Consider the following 26,713-nt stretch of genomic DNA (forward strand, 5'->3'; position numbering starts at 1 on the left):
TTTGACATTAAGATAATTTATCTTGCAACAAGCTATTTAAACTCATTATATACAGTGTTCACATTGATGGAATGTTACAATTAGACCACATTTCATATTTACAATGGACACAATGAGATGTTTGTTGAAATTTTTCCACCAAAATGAATATTTACATAAGATACAGTCTGCATACAGACTTTGGAATTGTCCTGTGTTGTAAGAGAGTAACAGCCATCTGCCAAACTGCTAGAAGTTGCACATACGCACACACAACAAAAGACTAAAATATTACATGGCAGTAGAATCCAACTTTCAAACAGAAAAATGCTCTCAGCACTGTTTAAATCTTTAAGGACTACAACTTTACACTTATACTTTAGCCACTGAAACAAAAATTTCAGTTTACATGTTATCACTTCAACAGTTCATCAATTCAGCTACAGGTTTATTTTAATACTGTTCTACAAAACTTCCTTCTAACCATTTTACCTACACTTCCACCTTCAAAGATCCCCGAGTAAAGTCAATGAACAGGTATCACTTTAATGAATGTCAGTATTGAATATATAAGTAGACATACGGAATGGATAAATGAAAGCAACCGATCAATTTTGCTGTCTGCTAACGGGACATTAAATATATTTTACATTGTTTTGTACCCATATTACTGATGTCAACATATGAAAGCCTAAAGCCTACTGACAAAGAACTTTTTCTTTTACATTAAAATGTAAGATACAGTAGCAAATATTTACACAGGTAAGAAATGCACCTAAAACCACCACATGGTACCTAACACTTAGAACAGGATATCTTCATCTCCTTCATCCAGTAGACTCGGAGTGTAGGTGACATCTTGGCCCGCCTTCAGTAACGCCTGTTTCTGTGCTTCTGCTTTAGCTTCAGCCTTGGCTCTGGCAATGCGTTTCTTGTCTTGAATCTTCTTCAACCTACAACATTAAACAGTCACTGGAACACAAGGAAAAATACTTAACATAATCCCATTAAAAATATAGACAGTGCACAGGTTTTGACTATAATTAGTACATAAATTTATTTTGAGTAATTAGTTGTCTCATTCATCCATATATCTACATTGATACTCTGTAAATCACATTTAAGTGCCTGACAGAGGGTTCATCGAACCACCTTCACAATTCTCTATTATTCCAATCTCGTATAGTGCATGGAAAGAACGAACACCTATACCTTTCCATACGAGTTATGATTTCCCTTATTTTATCGTGGTGATCGTTTCTCCCTATGTACGTCGGTATCAACAAACTATTTTTGCATTCGGAGGAGAAAGTTGGTGATTGGATTTCGTGAGAAGATTCTGTCGCAATGAAAAACACCTTTCTTTTAATGATGTCCAGCCCAAATACTGTATCAATTCTGTGACACTCTCTCCCATATTTCGCGGTAATACAAAACGTGCTGCCTTTCTTTGAACTTTTTCGATGTACTCCGTCAGTCCTAACTGGTAAGGATCCCACACCGCGCAGCAGTATTCTAAAAGAGGACGGACAAGTGTAGTGTAGGCAGTCTCCTTAGTAGGTCTGTTGCACTTTCTAAATGTCCTGCCAATAAAACGCAGTCTCTGGTTAGCCTTCCCCACATGTGCTATGTGTTCCAATTTAAGTTGTTCGTTATTGTAATACCTAGGTATTTAGTTGAATTGGTTTTTAGATTAGACTGATTTATCGTATAACGAGTTCCTTTTAGCACTCATGTGGATGACCTGACACTTTTCGTTATTTTGGGTCAACTGCCAATTTTCGCACCATTTAGATATCTTTCTAAATCGTTTTGCAATGTGTTTTGATCTTCTGATGACTTTATTAGTCGATAAACGACAGTGTCATCTGCAAACAACCTAAGACGGCTGTTCAGATTGCCTCCCAAATCGTTTATATAGATAAGGAACAGCAAAGGGCCTATAAAACTACCTTGGGGAATGCCAGAAATACTTCTGTTTTACTCGATGACTTTCTGTCAATTACTATGAACTGTGACCTCTCTGACAGGAAATCACACATCCAGTCACATAACTGAGACGATATTCCATAATGTGCATCTTCATATTTTCGCGGCACAAATAATGATTCATAAAATTTTGGGCGTGCAGCTGCATATATTTGACTACTACTTCTAATATTTCTGCTGAATACCGTCCAGCCATCTTCAGATGTGGCTGCACACCTGAAATTTATGTGGCTGCACACCTGAAATTTTATGGATCAATATTCCATAAGCACGCACTTTCACTACAAGCGGCTTGTGTGGTACAGTGTCAAAAGCCTTCTGGAAATCCAGAAATACGGAATCGATCTGAAATCCCTTGTCAATAGCACTCAACTCTTCATATGAATAAGGGGCTAGTTGTGTTTCAGAGTAACGGTGTTTGTAAACCCATGTTGACTGTGTGTCAAATAGACCGTTTCCTTCGAGGTAATTCATAATGTTCGAACACAATATATATTTCAAAATCCTAATGTATATCGACGTTAACGACATGGGCCTGTAATTTAGTGGATTACTCCTACTACCTTTCTTGAATATTGGTGTGACCTGTGCAGCTTTCCAGTTTTTGGGTACGGATCTTTCGTCGAGCGAACGGTTGTATATGATTGTTAAGTATGGAGCTAATGCATCAGCGTACTCCGAAAGGAACCTAATTGGTATACAGTCTGGACCAGAAGACTTGCTTTTATTAAGTGATTTAAGTTGCTTCACTACTCCGAGGGTATTTACTTCTACGTTACTCATGTTGGCAGCTGTTCTCGGTTCGAATTCTGGAATATTTACTTCGTCTTCTTTTGTGAAGGCATTTTGGAAGGCTGTGTTTAGTAACTCTGTTTTGGCAGTACTGTCTTCGATAGTATCTCCATTGCTATCGTGCCGAGAAGGCATTGATTGTTTCTTGCCGCTAACATACTTCACATATGACCAGAATCACTTTGGATTTTCTGCCAAGTTTCGAGACAAAGTTTTTTTTGTGGAAACTGTTATAGGAATCTCGCATTGAATGCTGCACAAAATTTCGAGTTTCTGTAAAAGATCACCAATCTTGGGATTTTGCACCTATTTAAACTTGGCATGTTTGTTTTGTTGTTTCTGCAACAGTATTCTATCCAATTTTGTGTAACAAGGAGGATCAGCTCTGTCATTTGTTAATTTATTTGGTATAAATCTCTCAATTGCTGCCGATAATATTTATTTCAATTCAAGCCACTTGTGGTCTACATTTATATTATTAATTTGGAATTTGTGGAGATTGTCTCTCAGGAAGGCGTCAAGTGAATTTTTATCTGCTTTTTTGAATAGGTATATTTTTTGCTTATTTTTGGAGGATTTGGGGGGTTACAATATTCAATCTCACTATGACAACCCTGTGTTCACTAATCCCTGTATCAGTTTTGATGCTCGTTATTAACTCAGGATTATTTGTTGCTAAGAGGTCAAGCGTGTTTTCACAACCGTTTACTATTCGTGTGGGCTCATGAACTAACTGCTCGAAATAATTTTCAGAGAATGCGTTTGGCCCGATTTCGGATGGTATTTTAGGTGTACCTCCGGAATTAAACATGTATTTTCGCCAACATATCGAGGGTAAATTAAAGTCACCACCAACTATTATCGTATGAGTCGGGTACGTGTTTGAAATCAAACTCAAATTTTCTTTGAAACTTTCAGCAACTGTATCATCTGAATTTGGAGGTCGGTAAAAGGATCCAATTATTATTTTATACCAGTTGCCAACAATGATCTCTGCCCATATTAACTCTCAGGAAGTATCTACTTCAATTTTGCGACAAGTTGAACTACTTCTAACAGCAACAAACACGCCACCGCCAACCGTGTTTAGCCTATCCTTTCGGAACACCATTAGGTTCTTTGCAAAAGTATCAGCTGAGCTTATATCCGTCTTCAGCCAACTTTCAGTGCCTATAACGATTTGAGCATCAGTGCTTTCTATTAGCGCTTGGAGCTCTGGTACTTTCCCAACACAGCTACGACAATTTACAACTGTTATACCAGTGGTTCCTGTATCTATGTTCTTCCTGTGTTCGGCCTGCAGCCTTTGTGACTGAAGCCCTTCTTGTGTTTTCCCAAGACCCTCTACCCTAAAAAACCGCCCAATCCATGCCACACAGCCCCTGCTACCCATGTAGTTGCCTCCTGCGTGTAGTGGACACCTGACCTATTCAGCGGAACCCAAAACCCAACCACCCTTTGGCGCAAGTCGAGGGCGGCCTACAAGGTTGCAGAGCCGTCTGAGCCTCTGATTCAGACCCTCCACTCGGCTCTGTACCAGAGCTCCGCAATCGGTCTTGTCGACTATGCTGCAAATGGTCAGCTCTGCTTTCATCTTGTAAGCAAGACTGGCAGCCTTTACCTTCTGTTAGCCGCTCAAAACCAGAGAGAATCTATTCTGATTCAAAGTGACACACATCATTGGTACGACGTGAGCAACCACCTGCAGTTGGCTGCACTCTGTACTCTTCATCACATCCGGGAGGACACTTTCCACATCTGGAATGACTCCAACCGGTATGCACACAGAGTGCACATTGGTTTTCTTTCTCTTCATGTCAGCCAAGTCCCTAAGGGGCCCCACAATGTGCCTAACGTTGGAGCTCCCAACTAACAATAATCCCACCCTCTGTGACTGCCCGGATCTTGCAGGCTGAGTGGTTTCCTCTGAAACAGGACAGGCCGTGAAAGAGAATCTTCAGAGAGTGGAATTGGCCACGGTGCAGAAATAACAAAAAAGAAGCTCCCATTGCAGACAGCATTCTGACTCATTCAACTCTCTGAAGGTTATACTATCTAGGGAACACGGTGAATGGAGGTACTGCTTCTGCTTAGACTGACTAACTTAACTTTGAAGCAACTCCAATACACTGAAAAAAGCTGATAGGTCCTCAGTAATAAAACAGACAATGTTTAGCTACTTCTTGCAGAGTGGTATATACACGACACTCCTGACGTCAATAAAAGAACAACAGTTAACTACATCTGAAACAACAGGCAACCCATGTACAATGAACACTGCTACTTGCCATGTAGCTATCAAGTGACTATGACCATGAAACTAGCTAATCTAACTTGTAGGAGACATGGCTATTAAGGTATGCTTCAGTTTTTGTGGAGATTATTATGCGTGTAATTGTGTAAATGACATTTCCTGTGAATTCATTGTTACTGTTCATAATAAAATATATCATTAAGAAACAGCTGGGAACTGAGTGTGACAATCCCAATAACTTTTAAGACACATCTGAAAGATGGGCAACTATATCACATACAATGCTCTTATTGCCTACATTTCACTTTAGCTGTAGTGCCTCCTAAACAAGATTCTAGAAGAGAAAAGAATGGAGAACACACATTAAAAAAAGCTTACAACTTTATTCTTAAGTCAACACCATCAGTGGCACTGATCTGAGCTACTCAAATAACTTGCCCATGTGTCCACTCTGTTATAACTTGTTATTTACCTGGGCAACAACCAATCATCCAAGTACTGTTACATTATACATGTTTTATGATGTCTATTTCTGGTATCAACACATTTTTTTTGTTCCTTAGAAATAATGCAATGTAATCAAATGTGAGATTCAGACATTTACAATGAAAATAATTATTTCTATTTGTAAATACTTGCTCCCAAACAAAATTAAGTTTTTCCAGGAATCTTTGATAATTTCAGTTTACAGACAAATGCACCGTATACAGAGAATACAATAATTTGCTTACCGATAAAACTCCTCTCTCTCCAATTCATCCAGCTCAGATATTATATAGGCAAGTGTACGTTCAATGCGTGGAATAATTACTGAAAGATTAATATTAATCATTAGTGGATTAACACATCAAAGAATACACCAAAAATAGAATAAATAAATAATGCTAGTCCCTATTTAAGTCAATGTTTTTGTCTACGATGAACAACAAAATAAGTTTTTTTATTAACCAAAGCATTCAGAGGACACGAACTACATGCAGAAATTGCTGAGAAAGTTTAATTATTTTAAAAAAAATATTTGAACATCTACATACATATTCTCCACAGCACTGCTAAGTGCATGGCAGAGGGTACTTCCAATTGTACCACTGAGCAGCACTTCTTTCTGTTCCATTTGCTAATGAGGTACAGGATGAACAATTAGATAAATTACTCTGGGTATGCTATAATTGGCCTAATTGTGTCTTTGTTGTCCCTATGTGAGCAATACATAATTTGGGGGTGGTGATATTGTTGCATATTCCTCACTTAACGCTGGTACTTCATAAGTAGACTTCTTCAGTAAAGTCAGACTATCTTCAAGTGTCTGCCTGTTCAGTGATTCATGGATCAAACAAATATGTGACCTTACGCACTGTCTTCTTTTGTATATAGTCTATATTCCACGATAGCCCTACTGGTAACAGTCCCATACAGTTGAAGATACATTGCATAAATTTTTTTTAAATCTAATTTGTAAGCTGATTGCATTTTCCCAGTATCCTACCAGTGAATCAAAGTCTGCCAAATCATTTACCTAGGATGAATCTATGTCATAATTCCATTTCATATCCCCAAAAACTGTTACACCCAGATATGTGAGTGAGTTAACTGATACCAGTTTTAACTTAGTGATATTCTACGAAGGCTGTTCAAAAAGTAAGGTGACTTTTCAAATCACATGTGCAATGTAAATTCAATTATCAATCTTTTTTTCTTTTTGTTATATTGGTACACATGTCCCAAACATATGTTCACAGTTTCAGGTGTACCGCATACCTTGTTTGCTTTTGACAGATAGTAAGGTTAGACCCGTTTCAGTGTGCTTGGTGATTTTTGATTATTATAAAAAATGGAGCAAAGAATTTATGTCAAATTGTGTGTGAAAAATGGAATCAAGTGCTCTAAAACACTTGAAATTTTGACAGAGGCATACAGTGAGTCTGCTCTAAAATAAAAAAAAAGTTTACAAGTGGAACAAGCTCTTCCAAGATGGTTGAGAAGATGCCAATAACGAACCTCCCTCTCAACGCCCCAGCACACGAACGACAGACGATAACGTCGAAGCTGTGAACAAAAATTGTTTCGGAAAATTGTCGATTTACCGTAAGAGAAGTTGCTAAGGATGCTGGCGTATTGGTCGGTTTGTGTCATGCAATTTTTCTGGACATTTTGGGCATGAGATGTGTGTCAGCGAAGTTTGTTCCAACACATCTCAATTTTGACCAGATAACCATCACATGAGCATCACTCAGTAGCTCTTGAATGATGTCAATGATTATCCTGATTTGCTCAAAAGGGTCATAAGTGGTGACGAAACATGGGTTTATGGTTATGATGTTGAAACGAAAACCCAGTCATCCCAATGGAAACTTCCCGGAGAACCAAGATAAAAAAAGCATGCCAAGTTTGATCAAATGTCAAAGTTTTGTTCACTTTTTTAATTTCTCCCCCCCCCCCCCCCCATTACCGTGGTGTAGTGTATCATAAATTTTTGCCTCAAGGTCTTACGGTCAATAAGGAGTGTGATCTTGATGTTATGCACCATTATGAGAAGCAATACACAAAAAAAAATGTCCAGAATTGTGGAAAAACAATTCATGGCTTTCGCATTACCTGCTCATTCATCATTGCTTGTTAGAGATTTTTTTGCCAAAAACAACACAACAATCATGCCACAGCCACTATATTCACCAGGTTTGGCCCCCTGCGACCTTTTCCTATTCCTGAAACTGAAGAGACCTATGAAAGAACGAAGATTTTCAACGATTAAGGAAATAAAAACTGCGTCACTGGAAGAACTCATGGCTGTACCAAAAAGTGCTTATGAGAAGTGCTTCGAGGATTGAAGAAGCATTGGCACATGTGTATTGTATCTCAGGGGGATTACTTTGAAGGGGACAACAGGAATACTGATGAATTAATAAATATTTTTTCATAAAAATATAAAGTCACCTTACTTTTTGAACACACCTCGTAGTTATAAAATAATACATTTCTCATGTTCATTCTTGATATTTAAAATAAGTTGTCAATGTTTGTGCAACTTTGAAATCTTACCAACGTTTGATTGAAAATTTTCAGATATACTTCAGTATGTATAACTGCATCTGCAAGATGTCTGAGATTACTATTAATGTTTTATGCCAGACCACAGATGTACGACATGAACAGCAAGTGCCTCAACACAGTTTTCTAGGGCAAGTCTGAAGTCACTTTCATATCTGTCAAATGATTCTCCATCCAAGATAACAAGCGGCACTCACTGTAGCAAGAAATCCTTAACCCAGTCACAAAATTCATTCGATACTCCATAAGACTGTACTTTCCATAATAAGTGTTGTTGCGGTACTGAGTGCTGTGGGACATGTTAACATGGGTCTTCAGAGGCTGCCAATGACTGCTGACTTGGCACACTTTGTAAGGATGCCAGTTGAGGGCATCAATAGGTCTAGCTATAGGATACACAGCCTACACCTGAGAAGGGGTGGGTGGATTTGGGCTCTCTCGAGGCCAAATTCCTCCGATAATGCACAGAAGTCAGATATGTTGTACACCTTCTTGGGAAATGCTCCTTTAATGCTGCAAGACAGTTCAGTAAATGGGGAGTGCATATCAGAAGACTCAGTAAAATTATTTCACTAAAATATTAAGGGAATTAGAGGTCAAGTAGATGAACTGCTAATAGATATTGACTCTGACATGATTTGTATCTCTGATCATCATTTATATAGAAAAAATATACTGATGCATTCTTTGGAGGGGTACACCTTATTTCAAGATGAGAAGTTTGTAGCAGAAGGGAGGAGTGGCCATTTATGGCAATGTAATGTTTCATTCAAAAGAGTTGATGTATCAAAACTTTGTGAGGACCAAATATTTGAAGATTGTACAGCAAGGAAGTCTAAATTTTCAAGGAAAAATTATTTAGATGTAGGCCTCTACAGATCTGCCAGTTCAGAGTCAGAGTTGGTGTTGTGCCAGGCTCAGTTCTTAAGAAAAGTGTGTGAAGTTAACTGGCATGGGAATTTCTGCATAAACTTTGTGGCTGATTCTCCAGAGGAAAGGACATTAACAATTTTATTTGAATCTTACAAAATGGTACATGCAGTATGGTTTCCAACTACAGTTCAGGTAAACAGTAGCACAATTACAGACAGTAACTTAATAGATATAGCATCACACTCCAAATCAGTAAACAAATTATTTAGAGACCACTGTAGAGATTTACAGCCAATATTGGAGGGTAAAGGCAAGAAGTCTACAATAAAGAGAAATTAAATGCCAAACAGAACATATTTCTGCTAAACCTTTATCACTTTCTCTGAGAACCTTTTTCCACTAAAAATTGCAGGTGGAGCAGCTGCTGTATTAAGTAACCATTTTGGATAACTAATGACAGTAAAATTCCGCGCAGGAGGAAATGGGAGCAGCATCATAATAGACACGACAGTCACAGCCCAGCAACAGAATTTTATTTCACAGTAGACTGTGTGCTGAAGAATGTCATCAGACAGGCTAAAATAAATCATTACTCCAAGAGAATAGATAGGTCTCGGAACAAAATTAAAACTATATGGCCAATTGCGAAAGAGGTATGTGGGCAGAATGTGGATGCTCAACATATTACACCTCTCTTGTGAGAATGAAACTGTTCAGTTAAAGCAAAATTTTATTCGTACAGGTAATTATACAGCATTCTAAAAATTTGGTGTTCCTGGATAATTATATCACATGCAGCTACACAAAATAAGATGAAACAATCAATTATTAAATCACTAAAGAGTAAAGACACCCATTGATATGATTAACTTTTAAGTAGGATAATGAAGATTAATGTAGTCAGCCCCTTACAATGTCCCCCAGGTGTGGTCAACTTCCTGAGGGATTCAAATACCTTTTAGTGAAACTGGTTTACAAATGGGAGAAAGAGGAACCAAATTTAGATAGTTACTGGACAGTTTCTTTGCTATCAGTGATTTCAAAAGCTTTTGAGAAAGCAATGTATAAGGAAGTACTGGAACATCTCAGTACATACATTTTGTAGCGAGACACAGTGTGAATGCACGAGAGGAGTATCCTCAGAAAATGGTTCAAATGGTTCTGAGCACTATGGGACTTAACATCTGAGGTCATCAGTCCCCTAGAACTTAGAACTACTTAAACCTAGCTAACCTAAGGACATCACACACATCCATGCCCGAGGTAGGATTCGAACCTGCGACTGTGGCGGTCGCACGGTTCCAGACTGAAGCACATAGAACCGCTCGGCCACTTCGGTCGGCTCAGAAAATGGTATTATTCTTTTGTGTTAGAGGCACTAACAGGCATAAACAATATGCTGAGGACATTTGATATTTGCTTTTATTTAACAGATATATCTGATTGTGTGGACTTTCAAACACTTTTGAATAAGGTGGAACATTATGGGATTAAGGAACCAGCTCAACAACAGTTCATTTCATATCTGAAGGTTGTATTCCTGTGTCCACAAACAGGGAAGATATTATCTGAAACTACTGGGGTCATGTGAATCTGTGGGATGAAATGGCAAGAGGTGGGGGTGAGGGCGCTGATCTGGGCCTATTCGTTTTCTCGATATACGTCAATGATCTGTCACTAAACATGGCAGATGATTCAAATTTATTTATTTATTTTTTCTTTTTGCAAATGATCAAAGTGTTATTGTTAAAGATGAGATATGTAATTTAAATGATGTACCCAATAGGATAGTTAGTAATAGCAGCATGTGGCTTTCAGAGACCAGATTAACGCTTACTCATAACAAAACATGACGAATACAGTTTATGATACTGAAATCTTGTAGAACCCTAGTTTTACTGTCTAAAGATCGTCAGATAGTCAGTGAAGTTGACTGTTTTAAATTCTCAGGGCTGAAGGTGGACGAGATACTTTCCCGAAAAAATCACATTCGCGATCTTATGGAGAAACTGAATGTTGCTATCTCACTGTAAGAATGATCTCCATTGTCTCTGACACTGAAATTCAAAGGTTTGTTTGTATTGTTTACATTCACTCTGTTACTCTGTACGGTGTTACACACCACTGAGGAAAAAAAATCGCAACACCGAGAAATCGTCAACGCAGAGCAATGAAATTTTGGGAACCCATTTGTCTAGCTAACATATGGAAGTGAGTAACACTGCAAGATATGTCACCGCAAATGTGGAATTTTGGTACATTAATAACCAGTGTAGCCACCAGAATGTTGAATGCAAACACGCATGTACATGTGTTGTACAAGTGCCAGATGTCAGTTTACGGGTAGGAGTTCCACGCGTATTCCACTCGGTCAGTCAATAGAGGGATGATTACGGTGGTTGTGACGGCACTGGAGCTGTATACGAAATTGAACCCCAGGTCGTAACTTCAGGTGTAAGTCCAGTTTGTCTAGTAAGGCAGACGGATGGGTTGCAGGCTCTCAACTGGCCGCCTCCTAACTAACGCACACCCGTCACTGGCACTGAGGCGGAAACAGCTTTCATCAGAAAATACAACTGACTTCTGCCTTGCCCCCCAATGAGCACTCGCTTAAGCAGTGGTTTGGGGTCAGTGGAATGCATGCCACAGGGTGTCTGGCTCGCAACTGATCTGGAAGTAATCAATGTGTAACACATCTTTGTGTCACTATGACGCCAACTTCTTCTCAAATTGCTGTTGCAGATCAGACAATGCACCAGAGCCATATGCTGAACACAGTGGTCTTCCCTCGGTAGTGCCACGTGGCCATCCGGAGCTCCGTCTTCTCGTGCCGGTATCTCCCCGTGACCATTGCTGTCAGCGATCGTGTACAGTGGCCACATTCCTGCCGAGTCTTTCTGCAATATCGCAGAAGGGACATTCGGCTGCTCGTAGCCCTATTACACGACCTCGTACAAACACAGTGAGGTGTCAATAATGGCATCTTTGTCATCTTAAAGGCATTTCTGACAAACTTCAATTCACCACGTCCACTTTCAGAGGTAACTAATGCTCATGACTGTTACAGCATGTACTTAAAGCAAACCTGATTTAAATCCTCATACTGGTGCTTCTAGTGCCACACTTACACGACTAGATGTGAAATTTGAAAAGATATCATCTTTCAGATGTAGAAATGTGCTTATCCAGCTTTGTTTACATCTCACAACTCCTTGGTGTTGCAAATTTTTTTTCCATCTGTGTATTTTAGTGCAACTTTGTGTACTCAAAAAGAATATTTTCAGCTTCTTAGTCCACAAACGGACAATGGGAGTAATCTGTGGTGTCAGTTCACAAACTTCATGTAGGCAGTTTTTGAGGTGTCTCAGAATCCAAACTCTTCCGCCCCTGTACATATGCCGCATCAGGTGATTAATTGCAGACTTTACTGATCGATTCTGAAGAAACTGCAATAGTCAACCTTTATGGAAAGATAACTTGGACATGGACAACAGTGCCTTAAGCAATAGAGAGAGACATGTGGACTATTCAGCAGGTTTCTTTTTCAATAGGCTTCTGGCAGGACTGAGAAAACTAAGTGATGAAACTCCTGTTCTTCAGATCTAAGTTGGAAGCTGTACTTGTGGCACACAACTCCTATTATGAACAAAAGTTACTCACAGTAGCCGAGAACATTTTCTGTAATGCCTTATTTGTTCTATGGCCTCTCAGTTTCTTTTCTTTTTCTTTTTCTTTTTCTGTTTTTCCTTTTTTCTTTTTCTTTTTTTTAATACTTTATCCATTCTTTTGCCTACATGCTGACTCATTCCATGACCAAGTAGCTTTGGATTGAGCAGTCCATAGAACCTGAAGCGAACGGCTGGGTCAGCTGTCAAAATACAGTGCATAAAATGAAAATGACGACTCGACAGAACACCAGGAAACTCACTATTACACAGTATTATTCTTCAGTCATTCAGTTTTTTCCTCGTATTGTGAAAAACTGATATTAAATTTTAGGAGTATGTACAATTATACGCATTCATTAATTTATAAACAAATTTGAACTGAAACCCCACCAAATAGCTGGCACTCAGTCCTTCCTTGCTGATACTCTCCATGTGGAGCAATGCGTGGAGGGGAACTTCCTTTCCCATACAACAGAATAAAATCAGTCACAAAAATGTGTGTCTGTGAAATACATGTGAGAGAGTACCTCCCATATCACCACGTATAAGGCTTTCTTCTGTTCCATTCACATATGGAGCACAACATGAATGACTGCGTAAATGCCAACTTGACATTCACAGCACTATAGACAACAGCACTCAGGTTGATGACACATTCCTCGACTTCAGAAAGGCATCTGATACAATCATGTACTGTCATTTAAGGAAAAAAAAAAAAAAAAAAAAAAAAAAAAAAAAAAAAAAAAAAAAAGGAGTTTACCAAGTATTGGGCCTCACTTTCGACTGGATTCAAGCCTTCCTTTCAAACAGAACTCAACACATCATTCTTAACCGAATAAAATTGACAAATGTAAAGGTAATTTTTGAATTACCCCAAGAAAGTTTGACAGGACTATTAGTTTTTACATTGTATACAAATGATCTAGTGGAATCCATCAGAAGCTCTTTAAGACAATTCACCTACAATATCATTGTCTATCAAAAAGAAGCAATACCAGGAGACAATATATATTTGCAAAATAATCTGAAGAGAATTGGTGAATGGCGTAGGCTCCGACGGTTGAGCCTGAACATAAATAAATGTAACATACTGTGCATACATATGAGAAGAAATCCATTAGTATACAACTAAACTATTTATGACAAATTGCTGGAAACAGTACATACCACAGAATATCTAGGAGTGACTATCCAGATCAAACTTACGTGGAACGAGCACATAAAACATATTTTAGGAAAAGCAGATGCCAGACAGATTCATAGGAAAACTCTTAAGGAAATGTAACTCATCCATGAAAGAAGTGGCTTACAAGGCACTTGTTCAACTGATTCTTGAGTACTGTTCTTCAATGTGGAATTCTTACCATGCACGGCGGATACAAGACTTAGACAAGATCCAATGAAGAGCAGCATGTTTCATCATGAGATCATTTAGTTGGCAGAAGTGTGTTACAGAGATGCTTAACAAAATCCAGTGGCTGATGTTACAAGAGAAGCATTATGCATCATGGAGAGGTTTACTATTGAAATTCTGAGAGTACTATCTAGGAAGAATCAGACAACATACACTATGTGATCAAAAGTATCTGGACACTCCCAAAAACATACACTTTTCATATTAGTTGCATTGTGCTGCCACCTATTGCCAGGTACTCCATATCAGTGACCTCAGTAGTCATTAGACATCGTGAGAGAGCAGAATGTGGCGCTCCACGGATTTCACGGACTTCGAACGTGGTCTGGTGATTGGTTGTCGCTTGTGTCATACGTCTGTACGCGAGATTTCCACACTCCCAAACATCCCTAGGTCCACTGTTCCCAATGTGACAGTTAAGTGGAAACATGAAGGGACACGTACACAGCACAAAAGTGTACAGGCTGACCATGTCTGTTGACTGACAGAGACTGCCAACAGTTGAAGAGGGTCGTAATATGTAGTAAGGCAGACATCCATCCAGACCAGCACACAGGAATTCCAAACTGCATCAGGATCCACTGCAAGTACTATAACAGGTGGGTGGGAGGTGAGAAAAGTTTGATTTCATAATCGAGCAGCTATTCATAAGCCATACATCATGCCGGTAAATGCCAAACGAAACCTTGTTTGGTGTAAGTAGTGTAAACTTTGGATGATTGAACAGTGGAAAAAACATTGTGTGGGAGTGACGAATCGTGGTACACAATGTGGAAATCCGATGGCACTATCACAGCACAGGCCTGCATTGATGTTTTAAGCACCTTCTTGCTTCCCACTGTTGAAGAGCAATTCGGGGATGGCGATTGCATCTTTCAACACGATCGAGCACCTGTGCATAATGCACGACCTGCGGTGAAGTGGTTACATGACAATAACATCCCTGTAATGGACTGGCCTGCACACAGTCCTGACCTGAATCCTACAGAACACCTTTGGGATGTTTTGGAACACCGAATTTTTGCCAGGCCTCACCGACCGACATCAATACCTCTCCTCAGTGCAGCACTCCATGAAGAATGGACTGCCATTTCCCAAGAAATCTTCCAGCACCTGATTGAATGTATGCATGCGAGAGTGGAAGCTGTCATCGAGGCTAAGGGTACGCGAACACCATATTGAATTCCAGCATTACCAACGGAGAGCGCCACAAACCTGTAAGTCATTTTCAGCCAGGTGTCTGGATCCTTTTGAGCACATAGTGTATTACTTCCTCGAAATATATATCTCACAAAATGACCACAACGAGAAAATTCAAGAAATTAGAGCTAATATGGAGGTCTACGAACAATCATTCTTCCTGTGCAACATCTGTGAACGGAATAGGGAAGTGGGGATCAGATACTGGTACCCAAAGTACCCTTCACCATACACAATTAGGTTGCTTGGTACCTTGTAATTAACCTAATCTTTTCTTTGTGATTCCAAAGGAATAATACATACCAGCATGAAGAATATATCTGGATTCTTCACTTAATGCTTGCTGTTTCAATTTTGTAAGCAGGCTTTCACAGAGTTAATTTGTGCCATCTTCACGAGTTTGCCAAGTCACGATTTTTAGTATTTCTGTGATGCTCTCCCACAGTAAGGAAGGACCTCAAGATGAGTGTTTAGCAATTAGTTGACAACGAGATGGTAGACACAGAGCACATATTCAAATTGGGGAAGCATGTGGAAGGCAGTTGCCTGTGCCCTTTCAAAGGAATCAGCCCATCGTTTGCTTTAATCAATGTAGAGAAATCACAGAAACATAACTCTAGGTGGATGGACTGATGTATTCCCAAATACAAGTCCAGTGTCTTACCACTGTGACACATTGCTCATTCTCGTGTGGAGCAGCGAACTAGTGCATTCAGGCTGTGCTTCTTTATTTACATTCAATATTTCCAGTCATTCGTAACTCATATGGTTCGATCATTCTTCAGTTATATTCTAGGATGAGTCGCACAGGTGTTTTGTAAAGCTATACCCTTTGTAGACTGACAATATTTTCACAGTACCCTACAAATGGCCCAAAGTCTGCTACCAGCTTCACCTACGATGATTGCACCTATGTTATTATTCACATAATACCAGGTACAAAAATCCTGGTAAAACCCAAAACCGACGGCAATGAGGTTTTCGGAGTAATTCTAGGTGTGTATTGAAAACGTATGCTTATGGGAAATGAAGATGGTCTATTTGTCACACTGCTCAAGAAACTCAAATCTACCAAGACAGAAGCTGAAGCAGCATACTAGGTTGAGTGGGCAGCATTCAATATCACTGCCGAGACTTAACTGAAAACTTCAGAGAAAACACCAACTCTTTGGTAGAAATGTTACTCAGTCACAGTCTCATCGGAGGATACTTCAATCATCAACAATTGACTGGGATAATTACAGTTTTGTAAATATTGGATATGAAAAGACATCCTGCAAAACAATATTAACTACTTTCTCTGGAAACTGCTTATAATTGATAGTTTGGATGCTCACTAGTTATTGAAGTATATTAGAGTTAATGGGAACAAAGGAATCTAACCTCTTTGAGGATGTGCACACTGAAATTTTTATCAGTGATGATGAAGCAGTTGTAACTACAATGATTACCAAAGCATAAAGGGCAAATAAAACAAGCAAAAGATTTCTGTTCAGTCAAGTAGATAAAGAGGCAGTAGCATCATATGTCAAGAAAGAACTTCTATTCTTCAGCTCTGGGAGTGAGCATACAGAGGAACTGCAGGTCAGGTTAAAAAAATATTATTGAGCAAGAGCTGGATTGATATGTACCCAATACAACAGTTCAAGTTGGGAGGGACCCTCCATATGGAACACACTCTTTGTAAAGAACCTTCTAAATAAACAGTGTCTTCTGAAGAACAGATGTAAAAGCTTAAGGTTACACACAAAAGGATGCTGAATTAAACCCATTTGTGTGTCACAAGGAGAATGCACAAAGCCTTCAATGATCTTATCAAAAGTCCTCTCACAAAACCAAAAGCAGTTCTGGCCATACATAAAGGCTGTCAGTGGAAACACATTTAGTGTCTGGACACTCTGGGATGACACAGGAAATGAAACTGAGGGTAGCATGCTGAATTCAGTTTTCAAATATTTCTTTACATGGGAAGATCCACAAATATACTGCCTTAGTTCAGTTCTCACAACACTACAATAATGAGTCAAACAGATATCAGTGTCTATGGCACTGAGAAACAGCTCGAATTGCTAAAATTGAAAAGGGACTGATGGACCAATGGGATCCACATCAGACTAGATAAAAGAGGAATTTTTCCATACTAGTCATAGGTGTTGACCAGTGACAGGAAACATGTCACAAATGTCATAAGCAACATGGCGAATATAACATCATTCCAGTGGCTATGTTTTCAAAGTGATTAAGCTAAAGATCAGTCTGTCACCAAAACCAGATTTTTGATTTCACATTTGTTGACTTAGCCAACTAATGACAAAACTATGAAAATACACACCAAAAGATGACGTCACAGTAGGCATTAACATTACATCACTGGTGAAAGCTGACGTCTACTATCAAATATTCCTCTTCACCAGCCAGATTCTGTGCAGAATTTGCAAATGAATTTTAACTGTATTAGCTGTCTTGTAGATGTAGTTGTAGGAAACATGCAGCAGCCCTCAGCAGTTAGGAGGCCTGAATCAGTTGCAAAGATTATCAGAAAGATGAAGGTTTTGTTGCTAGGTCGTTCACACAGTGGAGGTTTGGGCCAGCAGTTGCAGGAAGTACCTTGTCACAAGCATTGTGAAGCCTAATGCAGGGTTGGCTTATGTGACTGACAGCATAGGGGAGTTATGAAAGAATTTTACGAAAGAGGATCAGGTGGTGATTGTGGGTGGGACAGGGAATAGTATTGATATGGACAGGGAATATGATGTAGGTGGTGACTTGGTAAAGATAGCTACTCAAACTGATGGCACTACTGTGCATTTCAAGCAACTGTTTCAGCATCATGATCGGCTTCATCCAACTGCAGTGTTAGGCATATTAAAACGGGGCTGAAGAAGGCACTGATGGCAGAGGGCATGGGTCACATTGCAGTGGTGTCAGTTCAGTCTATCAGTAGATCGGGTTTCACGAGACATGGCCTGCACTTCAATAGGTTTGGGAAGGGGAGGCTGGCCCACAGTGTAGTGGGTGGTGGCAGGACCACTCATGGAAAAACTCCTTAGTAGTTGGTGTTAGAGCTGCAACTATGTGAGACTGAAGTCAGCTGATAGGTATACCTGTTTAAAGGAAGTCCCTCTAATTAAGGAATCATGTTGAGAGGTGGTCAGGTATCCAAGTAAGGAAGGAATTAGTATATTTCATCAAAATAGAAGAGGTATTAAAGACAAAGTTGGTGAACTGCTTATACATGTTGACTCTGACATTATTGGTATATCAGAGCACCACTTAAATAATTTGACAATTCAGAGGCTTCCTTTACCAGGATACAGATTAGCTGGCTGTTTTTCAAGAAGTTCCTTACAGAGTGGGGGAGTGGCCATGTACGTAAAAAACAGTATTCCATTTGAATCCACAGACGTATCATGGCACTGCACTGAACAGATATTTGATTGCTGTGCAGGGGCAGTTGAATTTAGTGAAACTAAACTTCTAATTGTTGTCATTCATAGGTACCCTGACTCTAATTTCAGATCATTTCTGCTCAAGCTAGAGAATGTTAATGGTTCATTTTATAGGAAGCACCAAAAACTAGTTATATGAGGTGACTTCAATATAGCATATGATTGTGCAAGAAGAAGGATGTTGGTAGATCTCTCAAACTCGTATGATCTGATGCAGACTGTGTTTTTTCTTTCCAACTAGGGTGCAGGTGAACAGTAGCACAGCCATAGACAGTATTTTTATTCATTCTTCATTACTAGATGAGCATTCTGTTAGAAAAAAAGGGTGAATGGCTTTTCAGACCATGATGCACAAATTGTAACACTAAAAGGCTTTTGTACTCAAACGAATGTCACATACAAAGGGCGTTCAAAAAGTTTTGCACAGTCGTCACAATTTTTTTTTTTTTATTTTTTTGCAGGAGGAGAATGAAATTTGTGAACATACTTGGAACATTTAGCTATAAGTTGGTATATAAAAGTATTTTCTTTTATTTACAGGTGAGCCATAATGGACCGTGAAGTAGATGTCAAGTTGTGACAACTGTCGATGATGGAGATCCTCTCTGATGACTCTGCCACATCGATTCACAGGAAGTTGCTCCCTGTTTATGGGGAAGACACAGTGGATCACAGCAGTATCCAGAGGTGGTTGCAGAGGTTTAAAGAAGGTAATTTCTCTCTACTGGACAATCCACGATGCGGTAGACCATTGACGGCAGCGAGTGATGTGAATAAGGAGACCATTGATCAAATCATCCAAAATGACAGATGTGTAACAACACAACAGCTTGCTGAAATGATTAGTTTGTCATTAGGTAGTGTGGTATCACTGGTACAGTCACTATGGTACAGAAAAATCTGTGCAAGTTGGGTGCCCAGATTATTGACAAGAAAAATGAAAACGGTGAGGAAGAATGTGTGTCAGCGTCTACTGAAGAGTGGAAACAGTGTTTTGACTGTGTAATTGTCCAGGATGAAACATGGTTGCTGTGTCCGAACCTGAGAGCAAAACCCAATCCATGGAGAGGTGTCATCCGGGTTCCCCTCAGAACAAGAAACCAAGACTTTCACGAACAGCAGGCTGAAAGGTGAAGGCCTCCTCCTTCTGGGATCAGTGTGGTGTCATTTTCGTTGACTTTTTGGAACCTGGCTCCACAATTAACCAGGACCATTACTGTTTGTCATTGGACAAGCTGCGGCGTGTTATCAAGACCCACACACCACAGCTTCAGGATGAGCTCATCAGACTACACCATGACAATTCCAAACCCCATACAGCCCTTACGATGCAGGAGAAAATCAGCAAAATGGGTTAGAAAATTGTTCCTCATCCTCCCTACAGTCTGGACTTGGCTCCATCCTATTTTTACCTCTTTGGTTGTCTGAAGGCCCACCTGCATGGTACAACATTTGATAGTGAGAAAGGCCTCATTTCTTGTTTCAAGCGATGGAGTAAAAGTCAATCCCCAGAATTTTACCAAAGTGCATTTACATCATGGAAAGAACCTTGGGCCAGATGTGTCACAGCTGGTGGAGGCTACAGTGAGTAGGCTCAATGTATAACTACATGTTTCAAGTATGTTCACAAAAAAATTCATTCTCCTGCTGCAAAACATAAAAAAATTAGAGACAACTGCGCAAAACTTTAACGCCATTTATATAATTACAAACTATGTAGGAAAGCTAATTAATGGCAATAGAGAGTTTATTTTAACCTTATTAAGGAACAAGAGTGGCAGGATGTCTATAGTGGTGATAACATAGATGACAAATATAATGCTTTCCTTAGCACATTCTCATGCTCTTTGAGAGTTTCTTTCCATTAGAACATTCTACATTGGGTACTGGCAGTAAAAGGCAGCCAGAGTGGCTGACTAGTGGCATAAGGATATAATGTAGAACAAAGCAGGAATTATATCACAATGTTAGAAGTAGCCACGATGAAGCTACAGCAGCCCGTTACAAAAAGTATTGTAAGGTGCTCAAAAATGTTGTTAGGAAGGCAAAGAGTATGTGGTGCACAAATAGAATAGGTATTTCACAGGATAAAGTTAAAACCATATGGTCAGTTGTGAAGGAAGTGTCGGGTCAACAGCACAAGGTCGACGATATAAAGTCAGTTCGTGCTAAAAATATTTCTGATACTGATCAATCAGATATATGTACAGTATTTAACAATCATTTTCTGAGCATTGCTGGAGAATTAAATAAAAATGTAGTTTCTACAGGGAATCATATAACTCTCTTGGCAAATGCCTTTCCAATGTTGATGTCTGAAGTACTCATCTGGAACATAGACAATGTGGAGATTGGGTCAATAATTAAATCACTGAAGACTAAGGAGTCTCTTGGATATGATGAAGTGTCTACCAGAATATTAAAGTACTGTACTGCACATGTTGGCCCTGCACTTAGTCATATTTATAATTTTTCCTTTAAGAATAGTCAGTTTCGTGGACAATTAAAGTACTCAGTAGTAAAGCTGCTCAATAAAAAAGTAGAAAGGGATAATTTTAGACCTATTTCTCTGCCAAAAGTGTTTGCTAAAGTTATTGAAAACGTTGTGTATGCAAGGATAATTGATCATTTTGTATCACAATTTGCTATCAAATGTACAGTTTGGCTTTAGAAGCTGTTTAACAACTGAAAATGATATATCATCTTTTATCTGTGAAGTACTAGATGGGTTAAACAAAAGGTTTCAAACACTAGGAATATTTTTTGATTTAACTAAGGTGCTTGTTTGTGTTGTTCACAAAATATTGCTCCAGAAGTTGGACCATTGTGGAATTCGGGGAGTAACTAACAACTGGTTCACCTCTTACTTTAACAACAGACAGTGAAAGGTCATTATTCACAGTGTTGCAAATGGCTGTGATGTGGGGTCTGAGTGAGGTACAGTCAAAGAGTCAAAAAGGGGGGGGGGGGGAGCACAGGGATCAGCGTTGAGGCCACTCCTGTTCCTTATTTATATAAATGATATTTCTGTTTGCTGATGACACGAGATTGGTAGTAAAAGATGTGCACAACACCTAGCTCTGTTTCAAATAGTGCAGTTCATGGCTTGTAGAAAATAAACTAATGCTAAATCACAAAAAGACTCAGTTTTGACAGTTTCTAACACACAGTTCAACAAAATCTGGTGTTTTAATTTCACAGAATAGTCATATGATTAGTGAAACTGAACAGTTCAAACTTTTAGGTGTTCACAGATAGTAAACCGTAGTAGAAAGCCCACATTCAAGATCTTGTTCGAAGACTTAATGCTGCCATTTTTACTATTCAAATGTTATCTGAAGTAAGTGACTGTTCGACATGAAAATTAGTCTACTTTGGTTATTTTGATTCGCTTATGTGATATGGTATTATATTTTGGGGTAACTCTTCCCATTCTAAAAGGTTATTTTTGGCTCATAAATGGGCAATAATTGGTGTAAGTTCGTGAACCTCTTGACATTAGTCTGGGTATTCTGACATTGGTCTTTCAATATGTATATTCTTTACTGTCATTTCTTTACTGATATTGTTATCAGCTTATTCCAAGTAGCAGCAGCTTTCACTCATTTAATACCCGGCAGAAATCCAATCTGCATCAGGATCGCACTTCATTAACTACTGTGCAGAAAGGTGTGCTGTATACTGCCGCATCCATTTTCAATAAGCTACCGCACAAATTCAAAAATCTTACGAGTAATCCACGTGCTTCCAAATCGTAACTGAAGAGTTTCCTCATGGGTCAATCCTTCTGGTCTGCTGAGGAAGTCCTTGAAAAATTAAGCTGATTCTTATGTTATATTGTTGATTGCGTTTACTTAAACTTGTGGCTTGACTTTTTTTGGGTTCATAAACATTTTATTTTATCTGTTATCATTTTTTTGTTGTAGTTTCATGTACTGACACATACCATGACCTTGGAGATTCGCTCCTCAATTTGGTTCTACGAAACTAGACGTGTAAATAAAATAAAATAAACTATATGAGGGGCGTTTGAAAAGTCCGTGCAAAAATAATAACTACTTATGAGTTTGGGGTAAACCTTTTTTATTTTTCGACATAGTCTCCTTTCAGACTTATACAATTTGTCCAATGGTTCAAATGGCTCTGAGCACTATGGGACTCAACATCTTAGGTCATCAGTCCCCTAGAACTTAGAACTACTTAAACCTAACTAACCTAAGGACAGCACACACACCCATGCCCGAGGCAGGATTCGAACCTGCGACCGTAGCAGTCCCGCGGTTCTGGACTGCAGCGCCAGAACCGCTAGACCACCGCGGCCGGCATTTGTCCAATGCTGTTCTAATTTGTTGATCCCTTCCGAATAATAGGAATTGTCCAGGTCTGCAAAATAGCTATTAGCTGCTGCAATCACCACCTCATTTGAATAAAATCTTAGCCCTGCCAGCCATTTCTTCACATTGGGGAACAAATATTAGTCCGAGGGAGCCAAGTCTGGAGAATAGGGGGGGGGGGGATGTGAAACGAGTTGTAATCCTATTTCGAATAATTTTGCAACCACAACTGGTGAGATGTGTGCTGGTGCATCGTCGTGATGGAAAAGGACATTTTTGCAGTCCAATCGCCGGTGTTTTTCTTGCAGCTCAGTTTTCAAACGGTCCAATAACGATGAATAACATGCACCTGTAATAGTTTTACCCTTTTCCAGCTAGTTGATGAGGCTTATCCCATGCAAATCCCAAAAGAGTCGCCATAACCTTTCTGACCAAAGGAATGGTCTTCGCCTTTTTTTGTGCAGATTCTCCATTGGTAACCCATTATTTAGATTGTTGTTTGGTCTCAGGAGTACAGTAATGTATCCATGTTTCATCCACGTGACAAAATGATGCTTAAAGTCCTGCAGATTCTTACTGAACAGCTGAAAACCATCCTTGCAACACTTCACACGATTCCATTTTTGGTCAAGCGTGAGCAATCGCAGAACCCATCTTGCGGATAGCTTTCTCAAGTCAAAATGTTTATGCAAAATATTATGTACACATTCACTGGAGATACCGACAGCACTAGCAATCTCACGCACCTTAACTCTTCCGCCATCTATCACCATATCATGGATTTCTGGAGTCGTAACCTCCACAGGGCATCCAGAACGCTCAGCATCACTTGTGCTCATATGACCACTCCAAAAATTTTGAAACCACTTATAAACTGTTATAATGGAAGGTGCAGAGTTACCAGTCTCCTGAGGCATTCTGCCTCTCATAAAATAATGTTTAAGCACCACACAAAATTCTTTTTCATCCATTTTTTGACAGTCACTCGACTTCCTCGATTCACAAGAATGCCAAATACAAAGAAGTAGACCAATATTGCTGAAACTTGGTGTGCGTTCTTTCCAAAGATGCTACTAACTAAACATGACCTCGATACATGCCGGTGGTGCTATCTCTCGGACTTTGCACGGACTTTTCAAATGCCCCTCGTAAATCTTATTGCCCAAAAAGTGAATACAGCACAGGTTATAACAGCCTACAAGGACAGCAGAACTGATCACCAAAACTATTGTACAGTATCATTGACATTCTTCTGTTCTAGAACTTTAGAATGTATTCTGAGTTCAAACACAATGAGGTAGCTCAAATAGAATTACTTCCTCCAGACCAACAGCACAGATTCCAAAAACATCATAGGAAATCCAGCTTGTGCTTCTCTTTTTGTCTCTGACAAACTATTCTTCACTGTTAATTATCTTTCACACTCTCTTCTGTACCCTCTCAGTCATTGAGGACAAATCTGTAGACAACTAAGGTGTTCATACCATTCCATTTAGCCCATACAATAGTCCCCTCACTAATATATATTGATTATGTCACTTACCATGCTCAATAGCATTAACTCTTCTATTGGTTATTTTGATGACCTCATCAAGAGTAACAAAAGATGTCTGCAGTGAAGCTAATTCAACCAACAGCTTCACTGCACTCTGGTAGTTCTTTTTGAGTTTGGCAAGTTGCTGTCCACCCCTTGCCAGACCTGCCAGTTCGTAAGTGTCTGTACCATCTTGATAACTTTCAAATACAGGTAACATAACACCTGCAACAAAATTAAGTATGGTATAACTATGTACAAGACTTATCTACTATGAAGCTTATCCTAAACAATTTTCTACCACTGATGAATTCATTATTTTCTACAGAGAGTAACAAAAAGGCATGGCTAAACCTTCAGGTAACATTCCTCACATGCCAAGAAAGAAAACATTTTATATGGCCATTGGTCCAGAAGCAGCTCAGTTTATGCAATTCTTCAACACAATTACGGACAAATTCTGCTCTGTCCTTGTTCTTCTGGGCCTTCCCCACTGGTGAGTAGTTGGGTTACACATTCCATGCAGCCATGATCAATTGCTTCAAAAGTTCTCCTGTTGAGGCATCATCACTCTGGGAATCTATCCCAATCAAAATGTTGAGTGGCATGACTATTACCATCCGCTAATCTGTTCAACAAATGAGCATCTGCCATCTCAGAATTTGAGTACACTTCCATTACACTGTACTGGAAACTAAATCAATCATGAACTCTAAAACAATTTACGGTACATGTCTGCACAGTCTGTGGTGACCACTGAACACTTGATGCTACATGCTAGATGCTGGTACAGAAATGTATTTTGTCACATGTCAGCTAAAATAATGAATTGAGTTACATGTCAACATTACCTTCATTCAACTGTGACAACAAACACAGCAAGTGAACCTTACTGTACATTCTAATTAAAAGTAACCAAGAGAGCACTTTGAACATGCCATGTAAGAAAACTTTTCATGTAATGTGGTACATTCTCTCTGTATGTGTTTTCCACGATTAATGTGATTACGAAGAAAAGTAGAAAATGAAACATAACATGGAAATAAAGTGTTCCAGGGAACATGTCCCTTTAATAATTTCTTCCTCTAAGTGTGTGAAATATTTTCTGTCTGTCTGACCACACACTTTTGTTACACCCTGGATCCAAAAGAAATATTGCAACGTCAGTTCAAACTGTATTCAAATACAAGATCTTTTTCCAATAATATCTGAAAACAAATAGGATTAAAATTAGCCATGATCATATTTTGAAACATATAATCAACTTTTGACATATTATGGCGTCACCAGGTAACCCATAATCTGGCACGTGTGCAATTTACACATTACCTCAATCCCACAACTCTTGGAAACCACATTTTCTTTCATTTATGTCATTTACACTGATGGTATTCTTTGTCTCTTCGAACAATCTGAAAATGGTCCGAACTATAGCTACAACATAAAAAAAAAATGTCCTACCTGCAACATTGTCCTTCTTTGTGCGAATCTTTACTTGAGCCCTATTTACGTTCTGCAGGACAACTTGGTTGAAATCTCCCGTAGTAAATTTTGCTTCAGCTAATGAAAAGGCAGCTTCTTTCATCACTTCTCCCATCAGCGTCTTAGTCTAAAAATAAATCCACATAAAATATCAGATCAGTACATATAATAATTACAACTTTCGTTATTATTTGTGGTATAAGCAGAACACATTACCTCAATAATTTTCCCCAGGATCTGCCGAAATCGCATCTGCAAAGCATCTGCCTTTTTCTTCAGTAAACTGTGGCCTTTCTGTGCTCCTTTTAGTCTAGCTTTCATTAACATCTGCGCTCTGTAAAATTCGAATTATTATAAGGGCCGTCTATTTGCTACCCATTTAGAAGATTTGAAACTGTTAAAGAACACTCTAATGGTAACCCAATTCTATAAAGGGACACTCCCCCCATGTGGAAACTAATTTTTCCGACACATTTTGAATGAATAGCCCAAAGTTCTTTACAGTGTAGCTACAAAATCTATTAACAAAAATTTTGTCTGTATACATACCCTCGCGAGGGAAATATTGGAATTCTATCTTTTCCAGACATTTTTGCTTCTCGACACAAACCAACTATCTTCGAAGTCAGCTGACAGCAGCAGAGAATTTAGAAGGGAAGGCATTACTTTCGATTTGTGCATATCTTCGATATTCAAA

General features: G+C 39.1%; 1 protein-coding gene across 1 annotated transcript; it reads right to left on the bottom strand.

The window, feature by feature from the left end:
• On the bottom strand, positions 1–26,713 carry LOC126210618 (V-type proton ATPase subunit D 1). Its single transcript, XM_049939911.1, has 6 exons — positions 26,566–26,713; positions 26,233–26,350; positions 25,996–26,143; positions 24,544–24,759; positions 5,746–5,824; positions 1–932 (listed from the first exon to the last, which is right to left on the bottom strand). The coding sequence occupies exons 1-6, from the start codon at positions 26,604–26,606 to the stop codon at positions 782–784; spliced, it is 753 nt and encodes a 250-aa protein (XP_049795868.1). The 5' UTR covers positions 26,607–26,713; the 3' UTR covers positions 1–781.

The sequence above is a fragment of the Schistocerca nitens genome, chromosome 10, assembly GCF_023898315.1.
Source record: "Schistocerca nitens isolate TAMUIC-IGC-003100 chromosome 10, iqSchNite1.1, whole genome shotgun sequence".
NCBI classification, from domain to species: Eukaryota; Metazoa; Arthropoda; class Insecta; order Orthoptera; family Acrididae; genus Schistocerca; species Schistocerca nitens.

Coding starts and splice junctions, on each gene's coding strand:
- LOC126210618 (XM_049939911.1), bottom strand. CDS start 26,606: ATGTCTGGAAAAGATAGAATTCCAATATTTCCCTCGCGAGG. Junction 26,351..26,565: donor CCAATATTTCCCTCGCGAGG/GTATGTATACAG, acceptor CGAATTTTACAG/AGCGCAGATGTTAATGAAAG. Junction 5,825..24,543: donor AGTTAATGCTATTGAGCATG/GTAAGTGACATA, acceptor TTAATCTTTCAG/TAATTATTCCACGCATTGAA.